The following is a 19,169-nucleotide window of genomic DNA, read 5'->3' on the forward strand; positions in this document are numbered from 1 at the left end:
TCGCTGAGATCGGTTTCGTTCAAGGCTGAAGTTCAATGGCCCCCAATAGTCAGTAAGCCGTGTGATGGCCTCTTTTTAAGACTTGTCCTTCGCCAAATGCTTTTCTCTTTCTGTTTCTCATTTCCCTCTTTCCTTTTTACTGTGTGTTTCTGCTCTGACATCCCTGCATGGTTGCTGTTCTCACGCCCGTTTCAGCAGTGTCGCAGCCCTTTTTGGTCGCATTCCTCCGCAAGGCGTTGCCGACAAATGCTTTTTTTTCCCGGCAGAGTGATTCAGTCCTATTAGCGATAGCTTAAAATAAAGCTGGTCGCTCTTTGCTGATTTATTTTATTTTATTTTTTTTATTTGGTATTCCACATTATTATCTATTCTGCAATACGCGGCTCGGTCGGAGGGCTGACATCATTGTCGAAGGATTATCATTATTACTCGAATTTGAAAGAATAGAGCCGGTCTCTTGAGAACATAAGAAATAACAATATCATCTGAATTATCACGGAGCCAAAGAGACTGGAAACAGGCAGGATGACGACCAGAACAGAGGTCTTACAACAACAGCAATTCGCCATGCCTCGAATCATGCTACACGAGCATGGATCAGAAACAAATCAGAAGAACACCATATTATTCCACCCCAGCAACAACAACACCAAACCAGTATCAGACAATATCAACAGCAGCAAGAACAGCACAGGGAGTCTAACTCGAAAACAAATCCCTTTTCTCTACCGCCTCTTCTTCCTCTACCTCGAGCCTCTCTTCGCCATCAACGGTGCACGTCTCGCCATCTTCCACGGCAGCCAATATCTGAAAATCATCGCGCCGCCAAATTACCCCCATCCGCCATCCCCCACCCCTAACGAGAGTCTGCTTCTTGTTCAGATCGCCTCGTTGTATATGCTCTTTGCGTTCGCGGAGGGCGTGCTCTTGCGCCATGTGGGCCAGACTCGCCGCGATATTTGGCATCTTGTCATGATGTCTTTTGTCCTGTCGGATGTGGGCCATTTGTATGCTCTGTATCGTGTCGCTGTTGATGTGGAAGCGACTGATGTGTTTTGGGATCCGAGATTGTGGACGAGGTGGGAGGAATGGGGGAATTTGGGCTTGACTTGGTTCGGGTTCTTTCTTCGTGCGGCGTTTTTGTCGGGTGTTGCGATGTAGGGTTTTTTATTTTCATTTTTCATGTTTGTTTGGCTTCTTTTTTGGCTGGGATAGATATGATTCTGTGTTTTTGAGGGGTTCTTTTGGGAACTTCACGATCCTTTGCATGCGGGATGATTGTGGGATAGGGTATGGTTTCTTATATTGTATACCCATAGGCTTTTACTCGATGAACATGAGTGACATGGATGGAATGCGATTATCAAAGGGTATTACTAGTGATTTACGGGTCTAGCTCTATTCATGTGGATGTATAGATAAGACACTTGACAAATATCAGTGAGATTTAAAAATACCGTATAGGAGAGTAAGCAAGACGTTGGCTTCTTTATCTAGTTACATTAGATGTATGAACGGCTAGCCAACTATTCCCCATTATCGAAAGCTACTCCATATAAATATGCTAGCACCTCGAGAATCCTTCCACCATCATTCGCAATGAAGAGCTCAGCGTTAACATCTTCGAATATAAGGCTGGGAGGAGTTCAAGTACTTGCTCGATAGCAGACGAGTACATATGTCCTGAATGAACTGAACACATGTATAAAGGGTATATCATGTCATAAAATAAAACACTACAACCGAGATATACGAATACAGAACCTCTCATAAAGCTCGATCCACACCTCACTTCTTCAACGCCGCAAACCTCCTCGCCAGCTCGTCCATCTCGGGAATGCCATTCCCCGTCTTCTTTGGCTCCGGCGTCTGGTTATTAATATTATTATCATTCCCCGTCTCTGACCCTGGAAAATTCACCTTCGGATTCAAATTATCCGTCGTCGGTCCTGGCGGCGCAACACTCACTGGACTCTGAGGCCCGATATCTCTCGGCGGCGTGGCTTTGCTCAACTCTGCTTCTGAGACGCTTCGCAGCTCAGAAAGGTCTGGTTTCCGCGGCGTCGATGGTGTTGCGTCCGGTATATCCCCCGATGATGCAGATGCAGATGCAGATGATGCTGGTGGATGATCGACGAACTCCGACGACGACGACGACGACTCTCTCACCTCCCCCTTCGGCCATGCAACACCATACGCCTTTGCGATTTCCCTTAGATAACTCTCCGCCAGCTCCTTCGGCGGCGGACGCACTCGGAGACTCTTCACCAGGCGCTCAGGAACCTTGATTCCGGCTTTATTATCCTGCGCTAGAGACGCAAAGTCCTTCCCCCATCGCTCGACGAGTTGGTTTCGAAGAGTGGTTAATTCGCGCACCTCGCGGGGGAAACGTGGCCAGGCGTAGAATATCGCTGCGGCAGCTTCGTCGAGGCCCGGGTCGATGTATCCTTCTTCCTCCTCTTCCCCTTCCTCCCCAGCTTGATCTTTATCTTTATCTTCCTCCTTGGATTTCTTCCCACCAGTTCCAAATAACCCAAACCCTCCACTCCCACTCCCACCAGCATCCTTACCTTCCCTCCTCCCTTCCTCCATCTTCGCTCGACTCCTCCCCCTCCCCCCCCTCTCACCAAACGCAATCGCATCCAACACCGCCGCTCTCGCAAGCAATAATTCGCAATACAACTCAATCATCTCCATCACCTCAACAGCTATATCCGTCGCGATGACATTCTCGACGCGGATCCGGGCTGATGCGTCGCGGTTGGAATCGAGGAGTTGGGCGAGTTCCCGCCGTTGCGCGACGGAGGAGGCGGTTTCTTTCTTTTGGAGAAGGCGGAGACGGGGGATGAGGAGGCGGAGGGTGGATATTAGTCGGTTCTAGGAATTGGTATTGGCGTTAGTTTTGGATTTGGATTTTTTTTTTTAAGAAAAAAGGAGTTCATATGGAGGGGGAGAGGGAGGGGTGTTGAGGACGCGAACGCGGGGTAATGATATGATATGATATGTTAATGTATCGGATTGATTTTAAGTGATTATCATTACCCCTCTTAGGTAAGTAAGTGCAGTACAGTACCAGTAGAGATAATGAAATGAAATAAAATTAAACCAACATACCGTTTGCATAGAAGGTGGCATCTTGAAATCAACCCCCGCGGTTATGTATGTTCTGAGAGTTGCCTGCGTTGCGTTAGATAATTGATTGGGTTGGGTTGGGGAATGGTTGGTTTGGTTTGCGGGTACTTGAACTTGGTTAACTAAGTTAGTTTAAGCAAGGCAGCCGGAGTTACCTAGGCTAGAATTAGACTAACTAATGATAAATACATAAGAATAATTCGTCGCGTTTGCAGTGCCGGGGAGAGATTGATTATTTTATTTGTTTATTGGGGGTTTGTTATCTTATCTTGCTTGTTTTATTTTAACTATATGTTATTATTGTAATTCGTTGTTTGTCCATAGTCTAGGACTCTAGATGGGAACTATAGTTGGTGCTTTTCTTTTCTTTTCTTACCTTCAAAATCTAGCTTATTTTACTAATAGCTTAACCTTTATCTTAGATTAATACTTTTACCGCAGCTTGGGGTAACTATCTGTTTTATTGATTTTTGTATTCTCATTCGCTAGCATCCCACGCATATACAATGCACCGCACTCCAACTACAATATCACCAGATAAAAGAAAAAATCTAAACGCCATCCTAAATGCATCCCATGCGTATCCCATCCGATGCTAAAAATTCCCACTAAATTTCTCCCCTCCTATAGTTTTTATCTTCTTCCCCCCATGTGGATATAAAATGTCAAAAGAAATGCGTCTGACAAGACGGACGAGGCTCTAGACGGAGTATTAACGTAAACAAACAGACAAACAGATAAAAGTATGTACAGAGAATGACGAACGCAGAAGTAGCTGCTGCCATTACTCGTCCTCTTCGCCAGGAAGGAGGATTTCATGGCCAGAGCCCTCATAGACAAAGATGGCGGCAATGCAGCCAAAAACAGATACCAAGGCAATCATCCACCAGGCGAATCCGACGACGCCGACATCCAGCCCATACCCGTACCATGACCCCGAAAAGATCGGGCCGACGGTGCGGAAGGCCGACGACACGGACTGTCCGATCCCGTGGATCGTCCCCAGCACGGACGGATGCGGAGAGCAGTTGTTGAGGAGGATGATGGAGGTCGGCAACGTGAAGGTCCGCGCGGTGACTTGCATAAACAGCACGACAATGATGGTGAGCCAGACCCAGATGCCGGTCGCTTGGTTCGGGGGCGGGCTACTCGACGGGGCGAGCGAGAGGTACGGGGCAAAGGCGTAGGCGACGGGGAAGAGCGCGAGGAAATATTGGTAGCTCTTGACGGTGCCGAGACGGCCGTTGATCGTAGGGTAAATGGTGAACTGCAGCGCCATGCCGATGATGCCCACGATGGAGGTCGCGAAACCGACACTTTGCGGCGGCATGCCCAGACCACCCGTGAAGATGAAGGGCAGCTTCTGCGGCGCCGCCGTGGGATCGGCCGGGTCGTAGCGCGGCGTCGAGAGGAAGAGGAGCCACAGGTTGTTGAACGCTCCCATCTGGAAATCAAAGAACGCCTGTGCCAACAGCGTGCACAGCACATTCTTGGTCCAGATCCTCCGGAAAGCCAGCACGCGAGCCGGCCGCGCGGGCTTGCCCTTTTCTTCCATCTCGTAGCTCTCGGTGCGGTCGACGGGCTCTCGCGCCAGCAGACCTTCCTCCTCGTGCTCCTGGAACGGAAGCTTGGAGTACCAGCGAGACGAGCGCGGAACGACCGCCCTGACTCCGCGGAAGAAGAGCTTGACCGCAAAGGCACCCAAACCGGGCTTTCCCTTACACGCATCGAGGGTCTAGACAAACCGTTAGCCATGTTGACTGCAGAGTATAGCAGAAGATCTCCATAATAAAAATAGATCCCCATAATAAACATAGATCTCCATAATAAACATAGATACATACTTCTTCCAGGCCAATGGCCGTCAGAATCGCACAAAAGGTCAAGAAGCAAAAGTTCATCAACATCGGCAGCGCATACGGATACCTGATGAGCCACTGGACTCCGTGGGCGCCGCCGATCGGCGAGTTCTCTCCCAACAGCGCGGGATAACTCCTCACGGGATCCGCCAGCAGACCTCCCATGACGGGACCAAAGAGCGAGGCGATGTTGAAGCCGATCGGGAGGATCAAGAAGGCGCGCGAGTGATACTTCTTCTCCTTGACGTTCTCGGCGATCATGGTCCGGATGATGCCCACGGTGCCGTTGATGGCACCGCCAAACGAACGCCAGAACACGGCCTGCGCGAACGACGTCGCAAATGCCACTCCCAGACATGACACGGCGGTCCCGAGCAGACCGACGAGCAGGACGAACTTGCGTCCGCCCCATTTGGCGTCGGCGACTCTGCCCCAGGGGATGGCGGTCGCGAACTGGGCGGCGGTGAAGGCGCCCTGGAGGATGCCGGCCTGGGTCGCGACGTCGGAGTCGGTCAAGTTCTCATCGAAGGACTTGAGCTGATAGAACATGTACGCCTGCAGCGATGCGACCTGCAGGAAGTCAAAGACGCGACAGAGGCCGAGCAAGGCGAGCTGACCCTTGCGGGGGAGGGACATCCATGTCACGGGCGCGGGTCTGTTATTATTATTGCTGTTGATGTTGTTGTTGGGCATCATCTGCGTGGTGGGCGATTCCTGCTCCTGCAGCGCTTCCATCTGGGCCTGGGACTGGGACGTGGTGCGGGCGTGCTGGCGCCATTCCATAGATTTCTTCATCGGCAAAGCGGGAGCGTCCTCGTTGAGGCCGTACAAAGAAGCGCTGGAAGCTCGTCGACGCCGCTGGGATTCAAAGTCGTGACTGATTCGCATCTCGTGGGCAGTCGTCCGGGAAGTACTCCGGGTGTGTTTGGCATGATTATGATGATGAGAAGAAGAAGAAGAAGATGCGGATGGAACGGCCGAGGGAACCGTTGGAGTTTTGGCAGGCATGGAGAGATGTTATCGAATCGCCCCCCCGCTTGTGTGGATGGTTTGCGTAAGATGTGTCGGATGTGTCCGCAGATAGTCAGGACAAGACGTCAGCAAGAAGGGAATCTCGAGAAAGAATGGGAGGAAAAGAAACACAATGCGAAACGGCGTCGAATCCGCATGCGTGTCAGGATCGGGTCGAATCAAGAAAAGAGGTCGGTTAAAGGGGGGATGGTTGGATAGAGACGACTGTCCTGTAAGAATTGATTAATTGTAGATAGGATATGGATGGTATGCAGACAAGATCATTGTTATTATTATTATTATTATTAGAAGCACTCGAATCAGACCTGAATGATTGATTGATCGATCGTTCACGACGCGTATACTCGATTCTACTCCTGCAGGGACTAATAATAAGTAGTAGTAGATAACCTGTTAACTAGGTAATACCATACATACACCAATATTAATATTAATATAAATACCCTAATAATACCAGAAGCACAGAATAATAATTAATTGATTAATTAATTAATTAATCAACCAACCAACTAGTGAGGGAGTTAACCGCGCGTAACAAAACACGGCAGTGTTACCATACCATTACCGGTGGGGCCAGAAGGGGATGATCCGTCTTGGCGTCTTGGCATCGTCGTCAGCTCCGATAAGATACCAGACCAGGTATGATCATGGTATCAGATCGTAATCAATCATCCTGGCGGAAAGAATCGTATCGTATCTACTGGTTGTTATCACTCAAAAGGGAAGTCGAGAACGAGCACAAAAAATAAAAAACAACATGGAGTTGCTAGTTAGTTGACCAGTTAGAATACTAATATCATCATCATCATCATCAGATCTAAGTGTATGGTGATAGACGGTATTCTCCTCTACTCTACTCTACTCTACTGGTTAGATACCAAACACCTCCTGTGTGATCGTCACTCTCCGCACTGGGCGGGAATGGCAAATCGCCTTGCCTTCCCTAGACTAGATAATAATGATAATCAGGGTAGATATTATTATGATCATTCTAGCGGAGAATTCAATCAAGGCGAACACAGTGGGTATCTATGCCCGGTAACATCGTTCGGTAAGGTCCCGCCTGTTTCTATCGGGCTGGGGATATGGATCATTCGGTATCTAGGGCTGGACGATCATGTTATGTATGTACTCGAGTCTCGACTCTGGCAGTGGAAATTCATCATGTTATCTAACTAACTATACATCATGGGCATCCAGGTATGTCGGTTCATTTATGTAACTATATCAACCAACCCATGGATTGGTTAATCCTCTGGGGAAAAACGACCGAAATCATCTTTGAGTGGGTATCCAATATTCATCAGATGGATTGGTATATATTATAAGAAAATGAAAAAAACAAGAATACAAGTCCATATCCCCCGTAAGCGCCGTAATGTGCCATGAGCTATGAGTTATGAGCTTCACGGCTCATGGCCATGATGCCCAGACTCGGATAATGCATAGTATCGCTGCGGCCCCTCGGCGGGGAGAGCCCATCGTCGCCAGTGCCACCACGGCCGTCCATCACTGCCATCGCGCGCCTTGCGCTCCATCTCCTCCAGCGACTCCTCCGATCCATCCCGCAGCCGCGTCAATCGATGCCGTCGATGAAACCGCCGGAGAAACACAAAGGCCACTCCCAGCCCGACGACAACGCCCAGAGAAAGCAAGACCCAAGAGTCCGCCAGAGAGGCCAAGACCTCGCCGCTGTCTTGGCCCTCCTTGTCGTCGCTGCTGGAGCTGGATCCTTGTCTCCAATCTGAATCAACCTGCTCCTCTGCCTCCCCCGGATCTCCTCCGCTCACCGTTTCCCCAGACTCCTCCGGACTCGAGGGCGAAACAGACCCCTCGGGTTCAGCCTCCAGCGGACTGATCGGGGGCGGAATGATAGCCCCCGCCCCTTCCTCTCCAGGGTATCCAAAGGCGGCCGCATTGTCGCACGCCGTGTCGGCGCAGTAGCTGCTCAGTTCGGGCGACGGAACGAAGGTGTACTTCGTGCCAGATCGTCGCAACACCTTGCCCTCTGCGTCGAGCGCCTCCACATAGCACCATCGATGATAGTCGGGATGAGCATAGGACGTTTCAAATCCGTTCTTGTCGACCATGGCCAGCACCTGGAACGGTCCCTCCTGCAGGTCCGATCCGTAGAACTTCCAGGTCTTGACGCGGGTCGCACCATTCCAGCTCACATAAAAGCTGGTCTGGTTGTTCCCGGGAGTCGCTTTCGAGTAAGCCCACAGCGCCGGTTCATCGGTGGGGTCTGCATCCCACTGGTACTTCAATGCACGATAATTCATCGTCCATTCCTTGGCGATATAGCCCCAGAGAAGGAGCTCGCCATTCTCACTGTGTTCCGACACAAACGGATTGTTACCCCAGCCCTGGAACACGTTCTTATTGGGCAGCACCTGCGTGTTACCCTGGCTGGAACTAATCATCTGGTTACCTGGCGGTCCATACTCCCGGATCAGAGTAGCCGTCTTTTCCACATGGTCAATGGCAATGATCATGCCGGACGAATAATCGTTCGTCTGGTTGAAGCCGTTGTACCCGTTGTTGTAGAGGGACAACACGGTATGCGTCGAATTCTCCTCGAGCCAGCGCGCATCATGTTGCTGCGAGAAGTCGAAGTTGACGCTCTTGAAGGACGGATTGGCGCCGTGCAACCGCCAGATCACCTTGCCGTCCTTTCCAGAGATCTTATAGATGCATGACGTGTGACGCGAGGAGATCAGGTAATCCCCATCCTCGTTCTTGTCGATCGAGTTGATATGGAAATAATCCCAGGGCGAGTGCGGCTCCAATCCCGTCCCTGACGTGTCCGTCGCGGCTGGATAGGTATAACTCCAGGTCGGGTCAACATGGTCCAGTGACCTCCACTCGAAAATCACCTCGCTCGTTTCGACGTCCACTTCCTGGAAAATGCTTTCCATGATCCATCCTACGCCAGTTCGGATGTTCCACGCGCTCATGTCCCATTGACGCTGCTGGTAGATCGTCATCAGCGCCGTCTTTCCGTTGTTGATCACTTTGAACTCGTGCATGTCACTCGACGACATGCCGCCGCCTGCCTGCACGGATCGCACGATCCGGTACCGGTTATCCATGATGATGCCATGTCCTCTGCAATAGCCCTTCTGCTGGTTTCCCTGGAAGAAACATAGGTGATCGCTGCCTTTGTACTTGCACACGTGCATTCCATGGGCATTTCCCGGTCCGGACGAACCCCAGCCGCTCCATACTAGGTTCTACGTCATGAAGTCAGTATATTCAAACATCGACCAGTATTCAACGATGGGAGTCTCGTACACCCTGGTTGTCGTAGATATACGGGCCGGGGTTATCTGCTTCGTAGGGAGTGACGAAGATGTATCCAGGGCTCAGCCGTTCTTGGACACTTAACTCTAACGTCAGGATGGGAGGATACAGGTCCGGCCTCTGCAAGTCATCAAGTCAGCATATCCTTTCTTTTTTCCCCTTCATCTTTCCTGCTCAAAACGTCTGTCGCGCATCGGCGCTAAAGCGGACTGGATTGGATTGGACTGGACTGGGCTCAACCGTACCGACTTAAAGAGTGAAATCGGATTTGTAACATTATCGACAGCAGCGACTCGATTCAAAAATAGGAAAAGAATTACTAGAAAAGAGAATGAAAGTCGGGAGGCTGTCCAAGCAACGGAATCCCTTCCGCTGATAGTCACGCCCATGGAGCCTCGAGCATAACTCCGAAGAGCTCTAAACTCCGCGTCTGAGAAATGATGGTTCAACAAGGAACAAGCAAGAAAAGGGAGAAAAGAAGAAGACGGTCAGATCCAGGGAACAAAACAAAAAATATGGTCAAAAATGAAGGATCAAGGGATAAGAGTTATTCGCAGATCCCGATCAAAGTGTACTCCAGAAGTGCGTGGCCGAGGACTGGCTGGACTCTAGAGAGTACGAGCTTTTTCCCCTACCTCTTTCATTTCATGTTGGATCAGACTGGATGAGCGGCCCACGCCTGACGGGTGACGAGGCCCAGAGGGGTGGTTCTTTGCTGCTTTAGGTGGGCAACGCAGCTACCATACTAACTAAGCTCCTGACTTGACGTTTAGACGCCGTTTCGAGCGGCTAGACTTCCTCTGGGAACAAGGGAAAAAGCAGAGATCAAACATCAAAAGAGTCCCGCTGTCCACTGCCAGATGAACGCTGGTTCCGGGGTCAGTCCAGTCGTGGTAATTTGGAACGATCTGTCTTATCTGCTTTGATAGATAACTTTTTCCCCAAGCCACTCGGACTGCGTATGCGATGATGGCGACGGATGGCTGGATGGCCACGCAGGCATTCGATTACCGGGGCGGTACATCGATACGACACAGCGTATTCATGATTACAGGGAGACGCCACCGTGTTGATACGGAGTAGTCTAGTGAGTTAAGGTCTGTTCGCCCACGGGCTCCAGCGAGGGTCCACGCAAGCTTTTTAGCCAGACCGGTGATCGGCGCCTCTGCCGTCTTGTTCAGACTTTAAACCTGCCGATGTTGGAAGTTGTATACCATTTATTATTCTCAAAGACCCTCGACAGTGGCAAGGAACCGCGATCGAGGAGGAACGCATCTAGAAGTAAATAGTACTACTAGTTACTGCGTACGTATTTCATAATCTGCAAAGGTATTCGCAGGCGATCCGATCTCTCCTAGAGTAGGTTAAAATATAGTTAGCGGCATTATTATTATTCTGGAACGTCCACTCATCAGGTATGTATGTAAATCATCCAGTATTAACTATCCTTTTGTGCCAGTAGTAAATTGACTTTCGTTGTGTCTCTCTCTCCCTATCAAGTACTATTAGTAGTGTCATTAATATTGGTGATTCTACCATACCTCCCATGCAACTTCTCTTGATACTCGTCCAAAACACCCGAACAACCCAAGCATTCTTGATGACGAAAGCATCCGCAACGCCACGCAGTCATCATGTAGAGCATTGCATGCAAGGCGTTTTTTGACAGGAGAGAGTACTCAGTACCATGATGATACTCTAGTGTAAGGGTTAACTTAGTCAACGGAAGTACATACATACGTACGCACGTCAGACGAACTCAGGGCTGGAATTGAAATTCAATACCATATGGTACACAGGCCCAGCGGTAGACTATCTAAGGTTAATTTCAGTCCGCAAATAGTAAATTCTAGAGATACATAGATCGATAGATTGACATGACAGGTAGATAGGTAGATACGGATAGATAGACGAAACTTGGATGTGTCGCGCGACTCGGGGATTCTCGAAGACTGTTCGCTTTCTTGGCGAGCGCTCTGCCAAGACACTAACGATGTTAGAGTGGGCGGTTTTGTTTCCTTTGCCCCCTCCACATTTTATTATTGACTCCAGTACAGTAGAACTAGTTAGATGGTAATTTATCCGTATTGGTGATTAGATATCTATCTGTACCAGTCTGTAATTTATTAAGTTGGGGATTGCAATCAATCAGGAGAGCGGTCCGTGGTACGGAGGTCCGGTCGGAGGTCCGAACTATCTACCAATCTACGGAGTAACTTAACGTATGTATGTATGTATGTATGTACAACAAACTGAGGTCTGCTGGATGGATAGACAGATCGGCTGTTTGTAGTTAGTAATTAATAATTACTAACCGAGAGAGAACTTAGACTATGCAACCATGTAGAGGATGGGAATCGATTTCAAGGAAATTTTGTAACTATGTAGTATGGTAAAAGGACGTCGATCAGATACAGTCCTACCCCGCACAGAAGAATGCATTTGCACTGGACTCTGCGTGAAACATGACGGAATCAAATGGAGCTCATATACACAAGGAAATGTAAATTTCTTGATGCTTACTACAAAAATAGAAACTATCTTGAATACATCGAATTTGTACCTGTCTACGTAGAGACAACCAAGTAGAACCGCCCATAAAGAAAAAAGAAAAGAGAGTAAATCCCTAAACGCCCCGAGGATAGATGCGCCCATCCCATGAACCATACCGGCACAGCCCTTCTGTCCCCCTAATTTTAAAAACCGACAAGAAATTATTATGCATCTCCCGCATAGCTGGAAGCTGCGCGACGTGAAGCCGTCCGAAGTAGCGAGTCGCATATCTCCAAACGAACGAATTTGCGGACCAATCAAGAGGCGCCTGCGCATCATTGGTGTACAGTGCAGTACTGATTAAGAAATTCCAGGGAAAACGCGGTTTAAGCACGGAAGAAGCGCTTGTAGGCAAAGGCCACCGCGGCCCCGGCAGCCAGAACAGCAGTTCCGTTGACAACAGCCTGCAGGGCGGCGTTCATCATCTGTCGGCGGTTGCGGGTGCGGCATCGGGTGTAGAAGTTGCTCATGTCGTTTCCACGAGGGAAGGGAGTGTCCGGCACTTCCTCCCCGAGGAACTCGCAGAGCGGGCCCCATCCGTCGTTGATGTTGTACTCCAGCAGTCTCTCGGGAGGCACCAGGCTGCGCACTTCAGCGACGTGGTCCAGGTAAACCTGCTTGCCCTTGTTGGGGAAGTCACCCCGGAAGAAGGTTTCGAAAAACTTGGTCAGCATGGGATAGTACATGCTAGCCGCCCAGCTGATGTGCGAGGCGAACCGGTGCTCAGGATCAGTGGCTCTCCAGTAGACAGTCTTCATCACAGATCTGTGTACCCATATGTCAGTATCTAGATATAGTAAACAAGATACCTTGGGGAGATCAACATACGCATGCCACGAGTCCACATCTCTGGTAGTCAGAATAACCTTAGCATTGGGGTAGGCCTCGATGAGTTCCTTTGCAAAGGCGCAAGCAGGCCAGTCACAGACCGCCTAGAAATTGTATTCGTTAGCCAAAGACGCTCTTTGTTTGTGTATATTATTTATGGCATTGAATTACCTGGCAGTCACCAAGCAGCTGGTCCCATTCCTTTCTGCCAAACTCGCCCACTCCATCGTACTTGGCGGCCAAAGCATCATGCCACATCAAGCAGTCCGGAGGGTTCTCAACACTGGCGCACATCATGTGGTAGGTGTTGACATATCCGAGCCTCTGCAGCGCCTGACGCAGCGCTGGTTCTTCGAGTCAGTATACGGATCAACCTGTCTACCCCGCAGATCCAAGTACATACAAGCAGTGCCAGTTCGTCCAACACCAAGGCCCAGGACCTTCATGGGCACCGTTCGATGGCACTTGCGCCGGTCGATACAAGTGTCATCTGTAAAGATGTCGGTCCATGGCTGGGGAGAGAGGTTGTCCGCGTGGATCAGAGACATAGTGGACGCCGGGGATTTTAGGATCAGAATGCAATTGAATCACTAACTGCGAACGAGAGGATGCAGAACAGGAAAAGGGAAGAGCAACGAGAGACTGGATCTCGATTGTTAAATGGGAGAAGATGAAAGAGAGCTCTGGTTTAAAGAGTTCAAGCGAAGCAGCAGCTTCCTGGCAGGAAATAAATGAATACACCTTGGGTACGGATAACAGCTGTATCGTAACGAGATACCCGCGTTACGTAGCATCTGTCCCCGGCGACCACAAGGTGGCAACGGCGCCTATCCTTTCCATTTTCCAATAATAATACAATGATGAGGAACCCTTTTCTCGATCATAGCGGGGCCCATCCACTGCAGTAAAACAGATTGCGGCTTGGCATCGACGACGTCACGGAAGTGATACTCAGGAGTCAGGGGAGCCCCTTTGAGCGAGTGTAAACGGCTGGATGCACAAGAATTCAGGAGGCTAGCCAGGCCGGTGGTAACAATTGGTAACAATCAATAATAATAATGGTGAGTTAGTTACCAGCCTACCAGCCTGCCAGCATCGAAAAACTCCCTGTGTGGCCCTGAAAAGATCCATCCATACCATAACCATAATAGCAGATTTGCCCAGTGCAAGCCTACCATAGATTGATAGCGGGCCGCGCGCATGGCGACGTACTCCCGTACGGTCGTGTACCATAGATACGGAATAATAAGCACCGTACGTGGCACTGTGGCAGGGCCCCATCAAGCCGCGTATGCACATTGAAGATAGACATCCCAGCGCAGAACGGGCGTCGTCGATCGAGCTCGCTTGGCGGTGGGCCGTCGCCTCATTGGCCAGCGCTGCGCGGAACGTGGACTTTAGCGTGAAACGGGCAGCGTTGTCGCTTTTTTTCCCTGAATCTCCATCCCATCCCCTGGATCTCCATGATGAATCCATACCATACTGTATCATTTCTTTTTTCTTTCGCCGGCACCGCAATGGATCCAGTGGACGGGAGAGCCAAACTCTCTCCAGCAGGCCGAGCCCTCCTGATAATGCGATCGGACCCTTCGTTTCACCGTGTTAAAAAAGGGCCATCTCCTCGGGCGAAATATGGGGAAGTAGACGAGTTGCCCATGCTAGTGGCAGAGAGCCTATTCGTCCCTTGATTGAGCATGATTAGTAAGAGCGTCCATCACGTGGTCAGTAGTGCTGCCATCTATCGAGCCTCAATAGATCGAAATATCAGCAAAGAAAGCGTTTTCTCACGGCCAGAGAACAAGCTAAGGGGCGCATTTAACAATCCGAATCCATCTCACAGAGGATGTTATCCTCATCTTATATATCTGCTTGGGTGCCAAGAAGCCAGCGCCCATCCTTCCTCACACGGCCATGAGCTCAACGGCAACCAGGATCACATCATCGCGGGCACTTCCATTTTGGTGAAAGACTTGCCCACCACAGTCGGACGGCCACCAATGCCATGCAACTGCGTTGTCTGATCAAGCTGTTCATCTTAAATTGAGCTTATTTCGACCCTGGCTTGCAGCTCTTTGCAGGAATGGTTTTCCGCGCCAGCTTGTCAATCATATTTTCGAGTTCCATGCCAAGAGCCATCTCCCTGGTACCTGCGCCCGTTGATCTGACAAAGGCACCAAATAGCTGCGGCGCTCAAGGGGACTTCAAAAGCCAAGGCTAAAGGAGAAGACATGATCCCGAAAGAGAAAAGCATCGAATATATGCAGTGGTGCTCGAATACACTTATAGTGATATCATAATAACGGCAATAATCCTCCAACTCCAGAAAATGGGATATCCACAAAATGCATAAGAACTAGCAAGACGCCCGGTGGTGCAGAAAGCTCCCAACCTCTACCTGACTTCACTCCAACTTATCCAAGTGCTCGAGCCTGGTTAACACGACTTGCTTGCTTGTCTCTTCAATTTCGCCAGCAAGGAAGACTTCGTCAAGAATAGCATAGACCTGCTCAATAGCACCATTAGCATCGTGCAATTATCCCCACCAACTTGCTCCCTCCATCCCGCCAGACACGACAAGCGTACCTTGTAGAAGTTGAAGACTAAATCCAGCTCGCACACGTTTCCAAAGAACTGATCGAGCACCTCCACGAAGAAATGTATCGCCTCAAGATATGCCAGCTCGTTGTCGTTTGCATCGACGCATACACAAAAGAACAGACCCGCATACCGCCGATAAACAATCTTTGTGCTGCGCTTGAACTCCACGAAGTTGGACTGGTATTTCTGGTCTCTAGGTGCGACGAGGCGATGGACCTGGAAAATGGTCAATATCGTCCGACTGACGTCGAAGTAATCTAGGAAGGATGCGGATGGTGGTTTCGGACCTCGCCTTTCAGTTTCACTTTCTCTTCATCCTATACCTGAGAGTCAGTACTCGCCCATCACCATCATCGGGAGTCTCGTAGTCGACTTACTGTGTAAGACGCATACCACTTCGCCAGGCGCGTCTTGCCTCTGTGTCGCTCAACGATTAGCAATGTCCCGGAACGGGGAACTGTCAGGGGTCCCAACTGCGACTCACTGGCGGTTCTGTATCAGAATAAAAGAGAGCACCATCCCGCCCGAATAGATCCTACGGGATCCGCGAAGATCCCGGATTTGGTGGGTCTTTTAAAGAAAAAGCAGAGATCGCGATAGCTCTTGAAGCTTCGCTGGTTCTTGCACTCCGCAACGCTTCGGAGAGATCATGGCCAGATCCGATATTGCCGCGTCTCACCGCCTCGCATGTGATCCGACCGCTTATGGTATTAGTCCACCGGGTTAACTATGTAGTTAACTCTTGATGAAGATACACATGATCTTTCTTTGACTGATGAATTCTGGTAAATAGTTGAGGCCTGGTACTCCGCTGGAATGCTTTCAGATGCTTTGTAAACGTCATGCTAGCGATTATTATACATTAGAAAAGAGAGACATTATCAACATAACCATCGCCGATGAATCCAACATATGTACTAACATATGTACGTGCCCTCAGAGAGGTGCTCTGAGAAGCGTCAATTTTTCCAAAAAAAACAAAATATTATATAGACCCGAAATTAGTCCGCCGCTCAATCGATTGCCAGCTGATAAGACCGTGTATCGAGAGGAAGCTCGAACCAGAAAATATGCAAGCCCGAGACGTACAGCTCGTCCAGCCAATGGCTAATTTCAGGCGCCCTTTCTACCAAAAAGTCTGTGTCGCAGCTTTTCTTTTGGAAGCGGAGGCACTGGCTGTTGAAATTGGTCAGTCGCTCGGTTTCCCCTCATACTTCATTCAGTGAACACAACTCACCGGTACTTTCTCCTCTCGCGGCTCCCGTCTGAAAATGCTCCCAGCTGTACGGGGCCTAGAAATCATGGATGCGGCCGTACGAGGTCTGCTATCAATTGAGGCTGCCTCCTCCTCCCCCTCCTCTTCTTCCTCCTCTTCGGTTTCCTCGTCCTCGTCAAAGGCTCGGTCAGGATCGCCGTTGTAGACGACCCACCAGCCGATTTTCTCATTCTCTGCGTATTTGGCCCTAAGCTCTTCTAGCGCTTGCGAGCTTTCTTCTGACAGTTCAGAGCCTAGTTTAAGGATCTCCTCAACATTTCTGCTCAATCCATTCTCTGGCATCGTCTTGTCCGGTAACGTGATCACTTTGTCTGCAACATACGCGTACGGTTGACTAACGCCTTCGAGGTCATCGGGGTCGTATTGTTCTATGAAATGAATTTCGGGTATCCTGGCCATAATGTCCGGTTCTATTCTTTGGAATGTCTTGAGAAGCTCGCGGGATGTGACTGGTTGTTGAAGGTACTCTGCGGCCGCTTCCTCGACATTGTGAAGGACAATAAAAACTCGGATTCCCATAAAGCCATCGCGGGGCCAGCGAAAGCCGTGGAGTATGTAGACGGGCATTTTGTAGAGCGCTCGAAAGGGTAGTAGTGTGTCGTGCAAGCTAGGATGAAGTATTGCTGCTCCGCTGTGCTCGTTGAGAATAGGAGGGCTATAACCGCTCCGATTGACGCCTCAGGTCAGTCAATTCGTGATGCTCGCTGACTGGGCCTGTTTGGCTGTGGGTATGGAACAATTGCTCTGCTGCTCGTGTGTAGCTGAATCTCTGCGGCCCCATGGGGATGCTCTACGCACGGTGGTTACTCGGAGCTCAGCTGTGATTAGCACGAACCATCACGTGATTGATATCCACAAATCAGTGTTCGGTATGAGATAAGATCGTATTGTACGCAACTTCATATTCAGATCCTACCACTCTGCAAGTTCTGCATGCGTACTGGGTTCATCATAGTTCAATTGCATCTATTGCCTATCAGATATAGAATAATCCTGGCAGTTTTCTTTTAAATCATGACGTTTCGCCGTACGTCTTCTTCCAGTTGGCATCGAATGACGCTTGATCCACAGCGAACTCCCTGATATAATCTCTCTCCAGATCATGAGTTCTCTTCCCCAGAAGGACCAAGCTGTGCAATGGTCTCCCCAGGTCAACCTCGGTTAATTCCTTCAGAGTGCCTGCGGCCAGCTTCTGGTCTGCTGCGCCTACTCTTGCACAGCCCACTGCGAGGCTGTCTGGCCCATATACACCCTCCTTCCGCTCTTCCTCGACTTCAAGCATCTGGGAAGCGCACTGCGCTACAGTCATATAACGGGGCGGCTGGAAAACCTTTCGCCCCCTAGCCATATCCTCCAAGGATTGTTCCTTGACCTTGATGTCCAACAGCACCAACGTGTGTAGGCCAATCTGCACGTTCTCCTTAATCCTGTCGTAGAACGATGATGGTTTCCATGTTTCCGTGAAGAACACCATGCTCACTGTTTGTCCGAAATTGTAAAGCTGAAGGCCAGTGCAGCCAATTCCCGACATGATGGACGCATTAGGAACGGTCTTGGTCTGGATACCAATTTCGCGGGCACGGAGGACAAGGTCTGTATGGGTTGTGGCGCTTCCGATCAATTAGTTTCCAAAATTTTCAGATCACTAGAAATCCCACATACCCGAATGGATCTCCGACGACAAGGAATGCAACATCTACCTTGTCGGCTCCTTCAAGGATCTCATCGCTACCAGATTCGACCAACTCTCGGTCGGCTACAATGACAGGGCGTCCATAGAAAGCTTCCTACTAGTGAGTCCCAGCCTTGATTAGTACGATGAACTACTATTTCTTTCTCAATGATTGAGGGCTTCAAATGTCTGGGAAATCACTCACTAGCTTTTCTTTATCGACTAGAAGAATACTAGTGTAGGCTTCAAGGTACACCCTCTCGGCTTTCTTGACGATCTCCAGTCCCTTGACTGTAATATCAGTCTCATCAGCGAGACCAAGACCAACGAGATAAAGCATGTTGACTGTATTTCAATTTGCAAGTATATGGCGGGGTAACCTGCGAGATAGATAATTTGAAGTTTTAGATATGCGGCGGGGATCGGCAGTGGAGAAACAGAATATCCGACCAGCTGACCAGGGCGCGCTCCCTTTCCGCATTCACATCTAACATCTAACCTCCAGAACGCGCTCGTTGTTCTGGCTAATGTCAACTTTTCTTATCTACCAAGAAGAACTGTCTGGAGACTTTCTCAGGATTATCGCTTAGCCCTCGTTATCACCATGGCGGAACGTTCTCCGAAATACCGCCAGGAGATTCAACAGGTAAGCTCTCCTTACTCACCGTCCTCATATAGATCTCGTCGTCTTCTTGCGCGTCCCTGGGTTCAAGGTCCTCCTGGCATCAGTATGCTCTCTGAAAGATGAGTGTGGCTTGTTGTCTCCGAGCAGAAACATCCTGGCTTCTATATTCAAGCAGTTTCTTCTAGCGCGGAGCTATTTCCGTTTTGATGTCTCTGATAACACATCTTATATCCGAATGCTGTGAATGAATATTCGGAGTATCATTTATCCTCATGTTGTGTTCCTATATGG

The 19,169-nt window shown here is 49.6% G+C and overlaps 7 protein-coding genes across 7 annotated transcripts; 1 reads left to right on the forward strand and 6 right to left on the reverse strand.

The window, feature by feature from the left end:
- Positions 1-567: 567 nt before the first annotated feature.
- Positions 568-1,161, forward strand: C8Q69DRAFT_510254 (hypothetical protein; the record flags this gene model as incomplete). Its single annotated transcript, XM_028633171.1, has 1 exon — positions 568-1,161. The coding sequence occupies one exon, from the start codon at positions 568-570 to the stop codon at positions 1,159-1,161; it is 594 nt and encodes a 197-aa protein (XP_028481774.1).
- A 265-nt stretch (positions 1,162-1,426) lies between these two features.
- On the reverse strand, positions 1,427-3,212 carry C8Q69DRAFT_479963 (DUF292 domain protein). Its single transcript, XM_028631486.1, has 2 exons — positions 3,115-3,212; positions 1,427-2,877 (listed from the first exon to the last, which is right to left on the reverse strand). Exons 1-2 carry the CDS (start codon positions 3,133-3,135, stop codon positions 1,789-1,791), a joined length of 1,110 nt encoding a protein of 369 aa, XP_028481775.1. The 5' UTR covers positions 3,136-3,212; the 3' UTR covers positions 1,427-1,788.
- A 704-nt stretch (positions 3,213-3,916) lies between these two features.
- Positions 3,917-9,715, reverse strand: C8Q69DRAFT_488602 (ASST-domain-containing protein; the record flags this gene model as incomplete). The annotated part of the gene is made up of 8 exons (XM_028632057.1): positions 3,917-4,867; positions 4,977-5,904; positions 7,458-7,967; positions 8,001-8,167; positions 8,198-9,157; positions 9,235-9,249; positions 9,318-9,446; positions 9,572-9,715. The coding sequence occupies 8 exons, from the start codon at positions 9,713-9,715 to the stop codon at positions 3,917-3,919; spliced, it is 3,804 nt and encodes a 1,267-aa protein (XP_028481776.1).
- A 2,338-nt stretch (positions 9,716-12,053) lies between these two features.
- C8Q69DRAFT_104085 (P-loop containing nucleoside triphosphate hydrolase protein) lies at positions 12,054-13,488 on the reverse strand. Its single transcript, XM_028625047.1, has 4 exons — positions 13,111-13,488; positions 12,879-13,051; positions 12,708-12,811; positions 12,054-12,644 (listed from the first exon to the last, which is right to left on the reverse strand). The coding sequence occupies exons 1-4, from the start codon at positions 13,253-13,255 to the stop codon at positions 12,206-12,208; spliced, it is 861 nt and encodes a 286-aa protein (XP_028481777.1). The 5' UTR covers positions 13,256-13,488; the 3' UTR covers positions 12,054-12,205.
- A 1,430-nt stretch (positions 13,489-14,918) lies between these two features.
- On the reverse strand, positions 14,919-16,043 carry C8Q69DRAFT_104082 (putative AP-2 adaptor complex subunit sigma). The gene is made up of 5 exons (XM_028625046.1): positions 15,790-16,043; positions 15,683-15,722; positions 15,593-15,622; positions 15,291-15,521; positions 14,919-15,210 (listed from the first exon to the last, which is right to left on the reverse strand). Exons 1-5 carry the CDS (start codon positions 15,822-15,824, stop codon positions 15,109-15,111), a joined length of 438 nt encoding a protein of 145 aa, XP_028481778.1. The 5' UTR covers positions 15,825-16,043; the 3' UTR covers positions 14,919-15,108.
- C8Q69DRAFT_104081 (hypothetical protein) lies at positions 16,042-17,452 on the reverse strand. Its single transcript, XM_028625045.1, has 2 exons — positions 16,543-17,452; positions 16,042-16,481 (listed from the first exon to the last, which is right to left on the reverse strand). Exons 1-2 carry the CDS (start codon positions 17,146-17,148, stop codon positions 16,419-16,421), a joined length of 669 nt encoding a protein of 222 aa, XP_028481779.1. The 5' UTR covers positions 17,149-17,452; the 3' UTR covers positions 16,042-16,418.
- C8Q69DRAFT_479980 (putative diphthine synthase) lies at positions 17,435-18,644 on the reverse strand. The gene is made up of 3 exons (XM_028631487.1): positions 18,459-18,644; positions 18,244-18,368; positions 17,435-18,191 (listed from the first exon to the last, which is right to left on the reverse strand). Exons 1-3 carry the CDS (start codon positions 18,591-18,593, stop codon positions 17,594-17,596), a joined length of 858 nt encoding a protein of 285 aa, XP_028481780.1. The 5' UTR covers positions 18,594-18,644; the 3' UTR covers positions 17,435-17,593.
- Positions 18,645-19,169: the final 525 nt, after the last annotated feature.

Source organism: Paecilomyces variotii (genome assembly GCF_004022145.1).
Source record: "Paecilomyces variotii strain CBS 101075 chromosome Unknown C8Q69scaffold_14, whole genome shotgun sequence".
NCBI lineage: Eukaryota > Fungi > Ascomycota > Eurotiomycetes > Eurotiales > Thermoascaceae > Paecilomyces > Paecilomyces variotii.

Bases quoted from the DNA above. Each gene is read 5' to 3' on its own strand.
- C8Q69DRAFT_479963 (XM_028631486.1), bottom strand. From the start codon at position 3,135: ATGCCACCTTCTATGCAAACG. The intron at 2,878-3,114 runs GTATGTTGGTTT...ACCAATTCCTAG, and splicing joins TGCCACCTTCTATGCAAACG to AACCGACTAATATCCACCCT.
- C8Q69DRAFT_104085 (XM_028625047.1), bottom strand. From the start codon at position 13,255: ATGTCTCTGATCCACGCGGACAACCTCTCTCCCCAGCCATGGACCGAC. The intron at 13,052-13,110 runs GTATGTACTTGG...TCGAAGAACCAG, and splicing joins TGGACGAACTGGCACTGCTT to CGCTGCGTCAGGCGCTGCAG. The intron at 12,645-12,707 runs GTATGTTGATCT...ATGGGTACACAG, and splicing joins GATGTGGACTCGTGGCATGC to ATCTGTGATGAAGACTGTCT.
- C8Q69DRAFT_104082 (XM_028625046.1), bottom strand. From the start codon at position 15,824: ATGGTGCTCTCTTTTATTCTGATACAGAACCGCCA. The intron at 15,623-15,682 runs GTAAGTCGACTA...TCTCAGGTATAG, and splicing joins AGTGGTATGCGTCTTACACA to GATGAAGAGAAAGTGAAACT. The intron at 15,522-15,592 runs GTCCGAAACCAC...ACCATTTTCCAG, and splicing joins AAGTGAAACTGAAAGGCGAG to GTCCATCGCCTCGTCGCACC.
- C8Q69DRAFT_104081 (XM_028625045.1), bottom strand. From the start codon at position 17,148: ATGCCCGTCTACATACTCCACGGCTTTCGCTGGCCCCGCGATGGCTTT. The intron at 16,482-16,542 runs GTGAGTTGTGTT...CAATTTCAACAG, and splicing joins CGCGAGAGGAGAAAGTACCG to CCAGTGCCTCCGCTTCCAAA.
- C8Q69DRAFT_479980 (XM_028631487.1), bottom strand. From the start codon at position 18,593: ATGCTTTATCTCGTTGGTCTTGGTCTCGCTGATGAGACTGATATTACA. The intron at 18,369-18,458 runs GTGAGTGATTTC...ACTCACTAGTAG, and splicing joins TAGTCGATAAAGAAAAGCTA to GAAGCTTTCTATGGACGCCC. The intron at 18,192-18,243 runs GTATGTGGGATT...ATTGATCGGAAG, and splicing joins GTCGTCGGAGATCCATTCGG to CGCCACAACCCATACAGACC.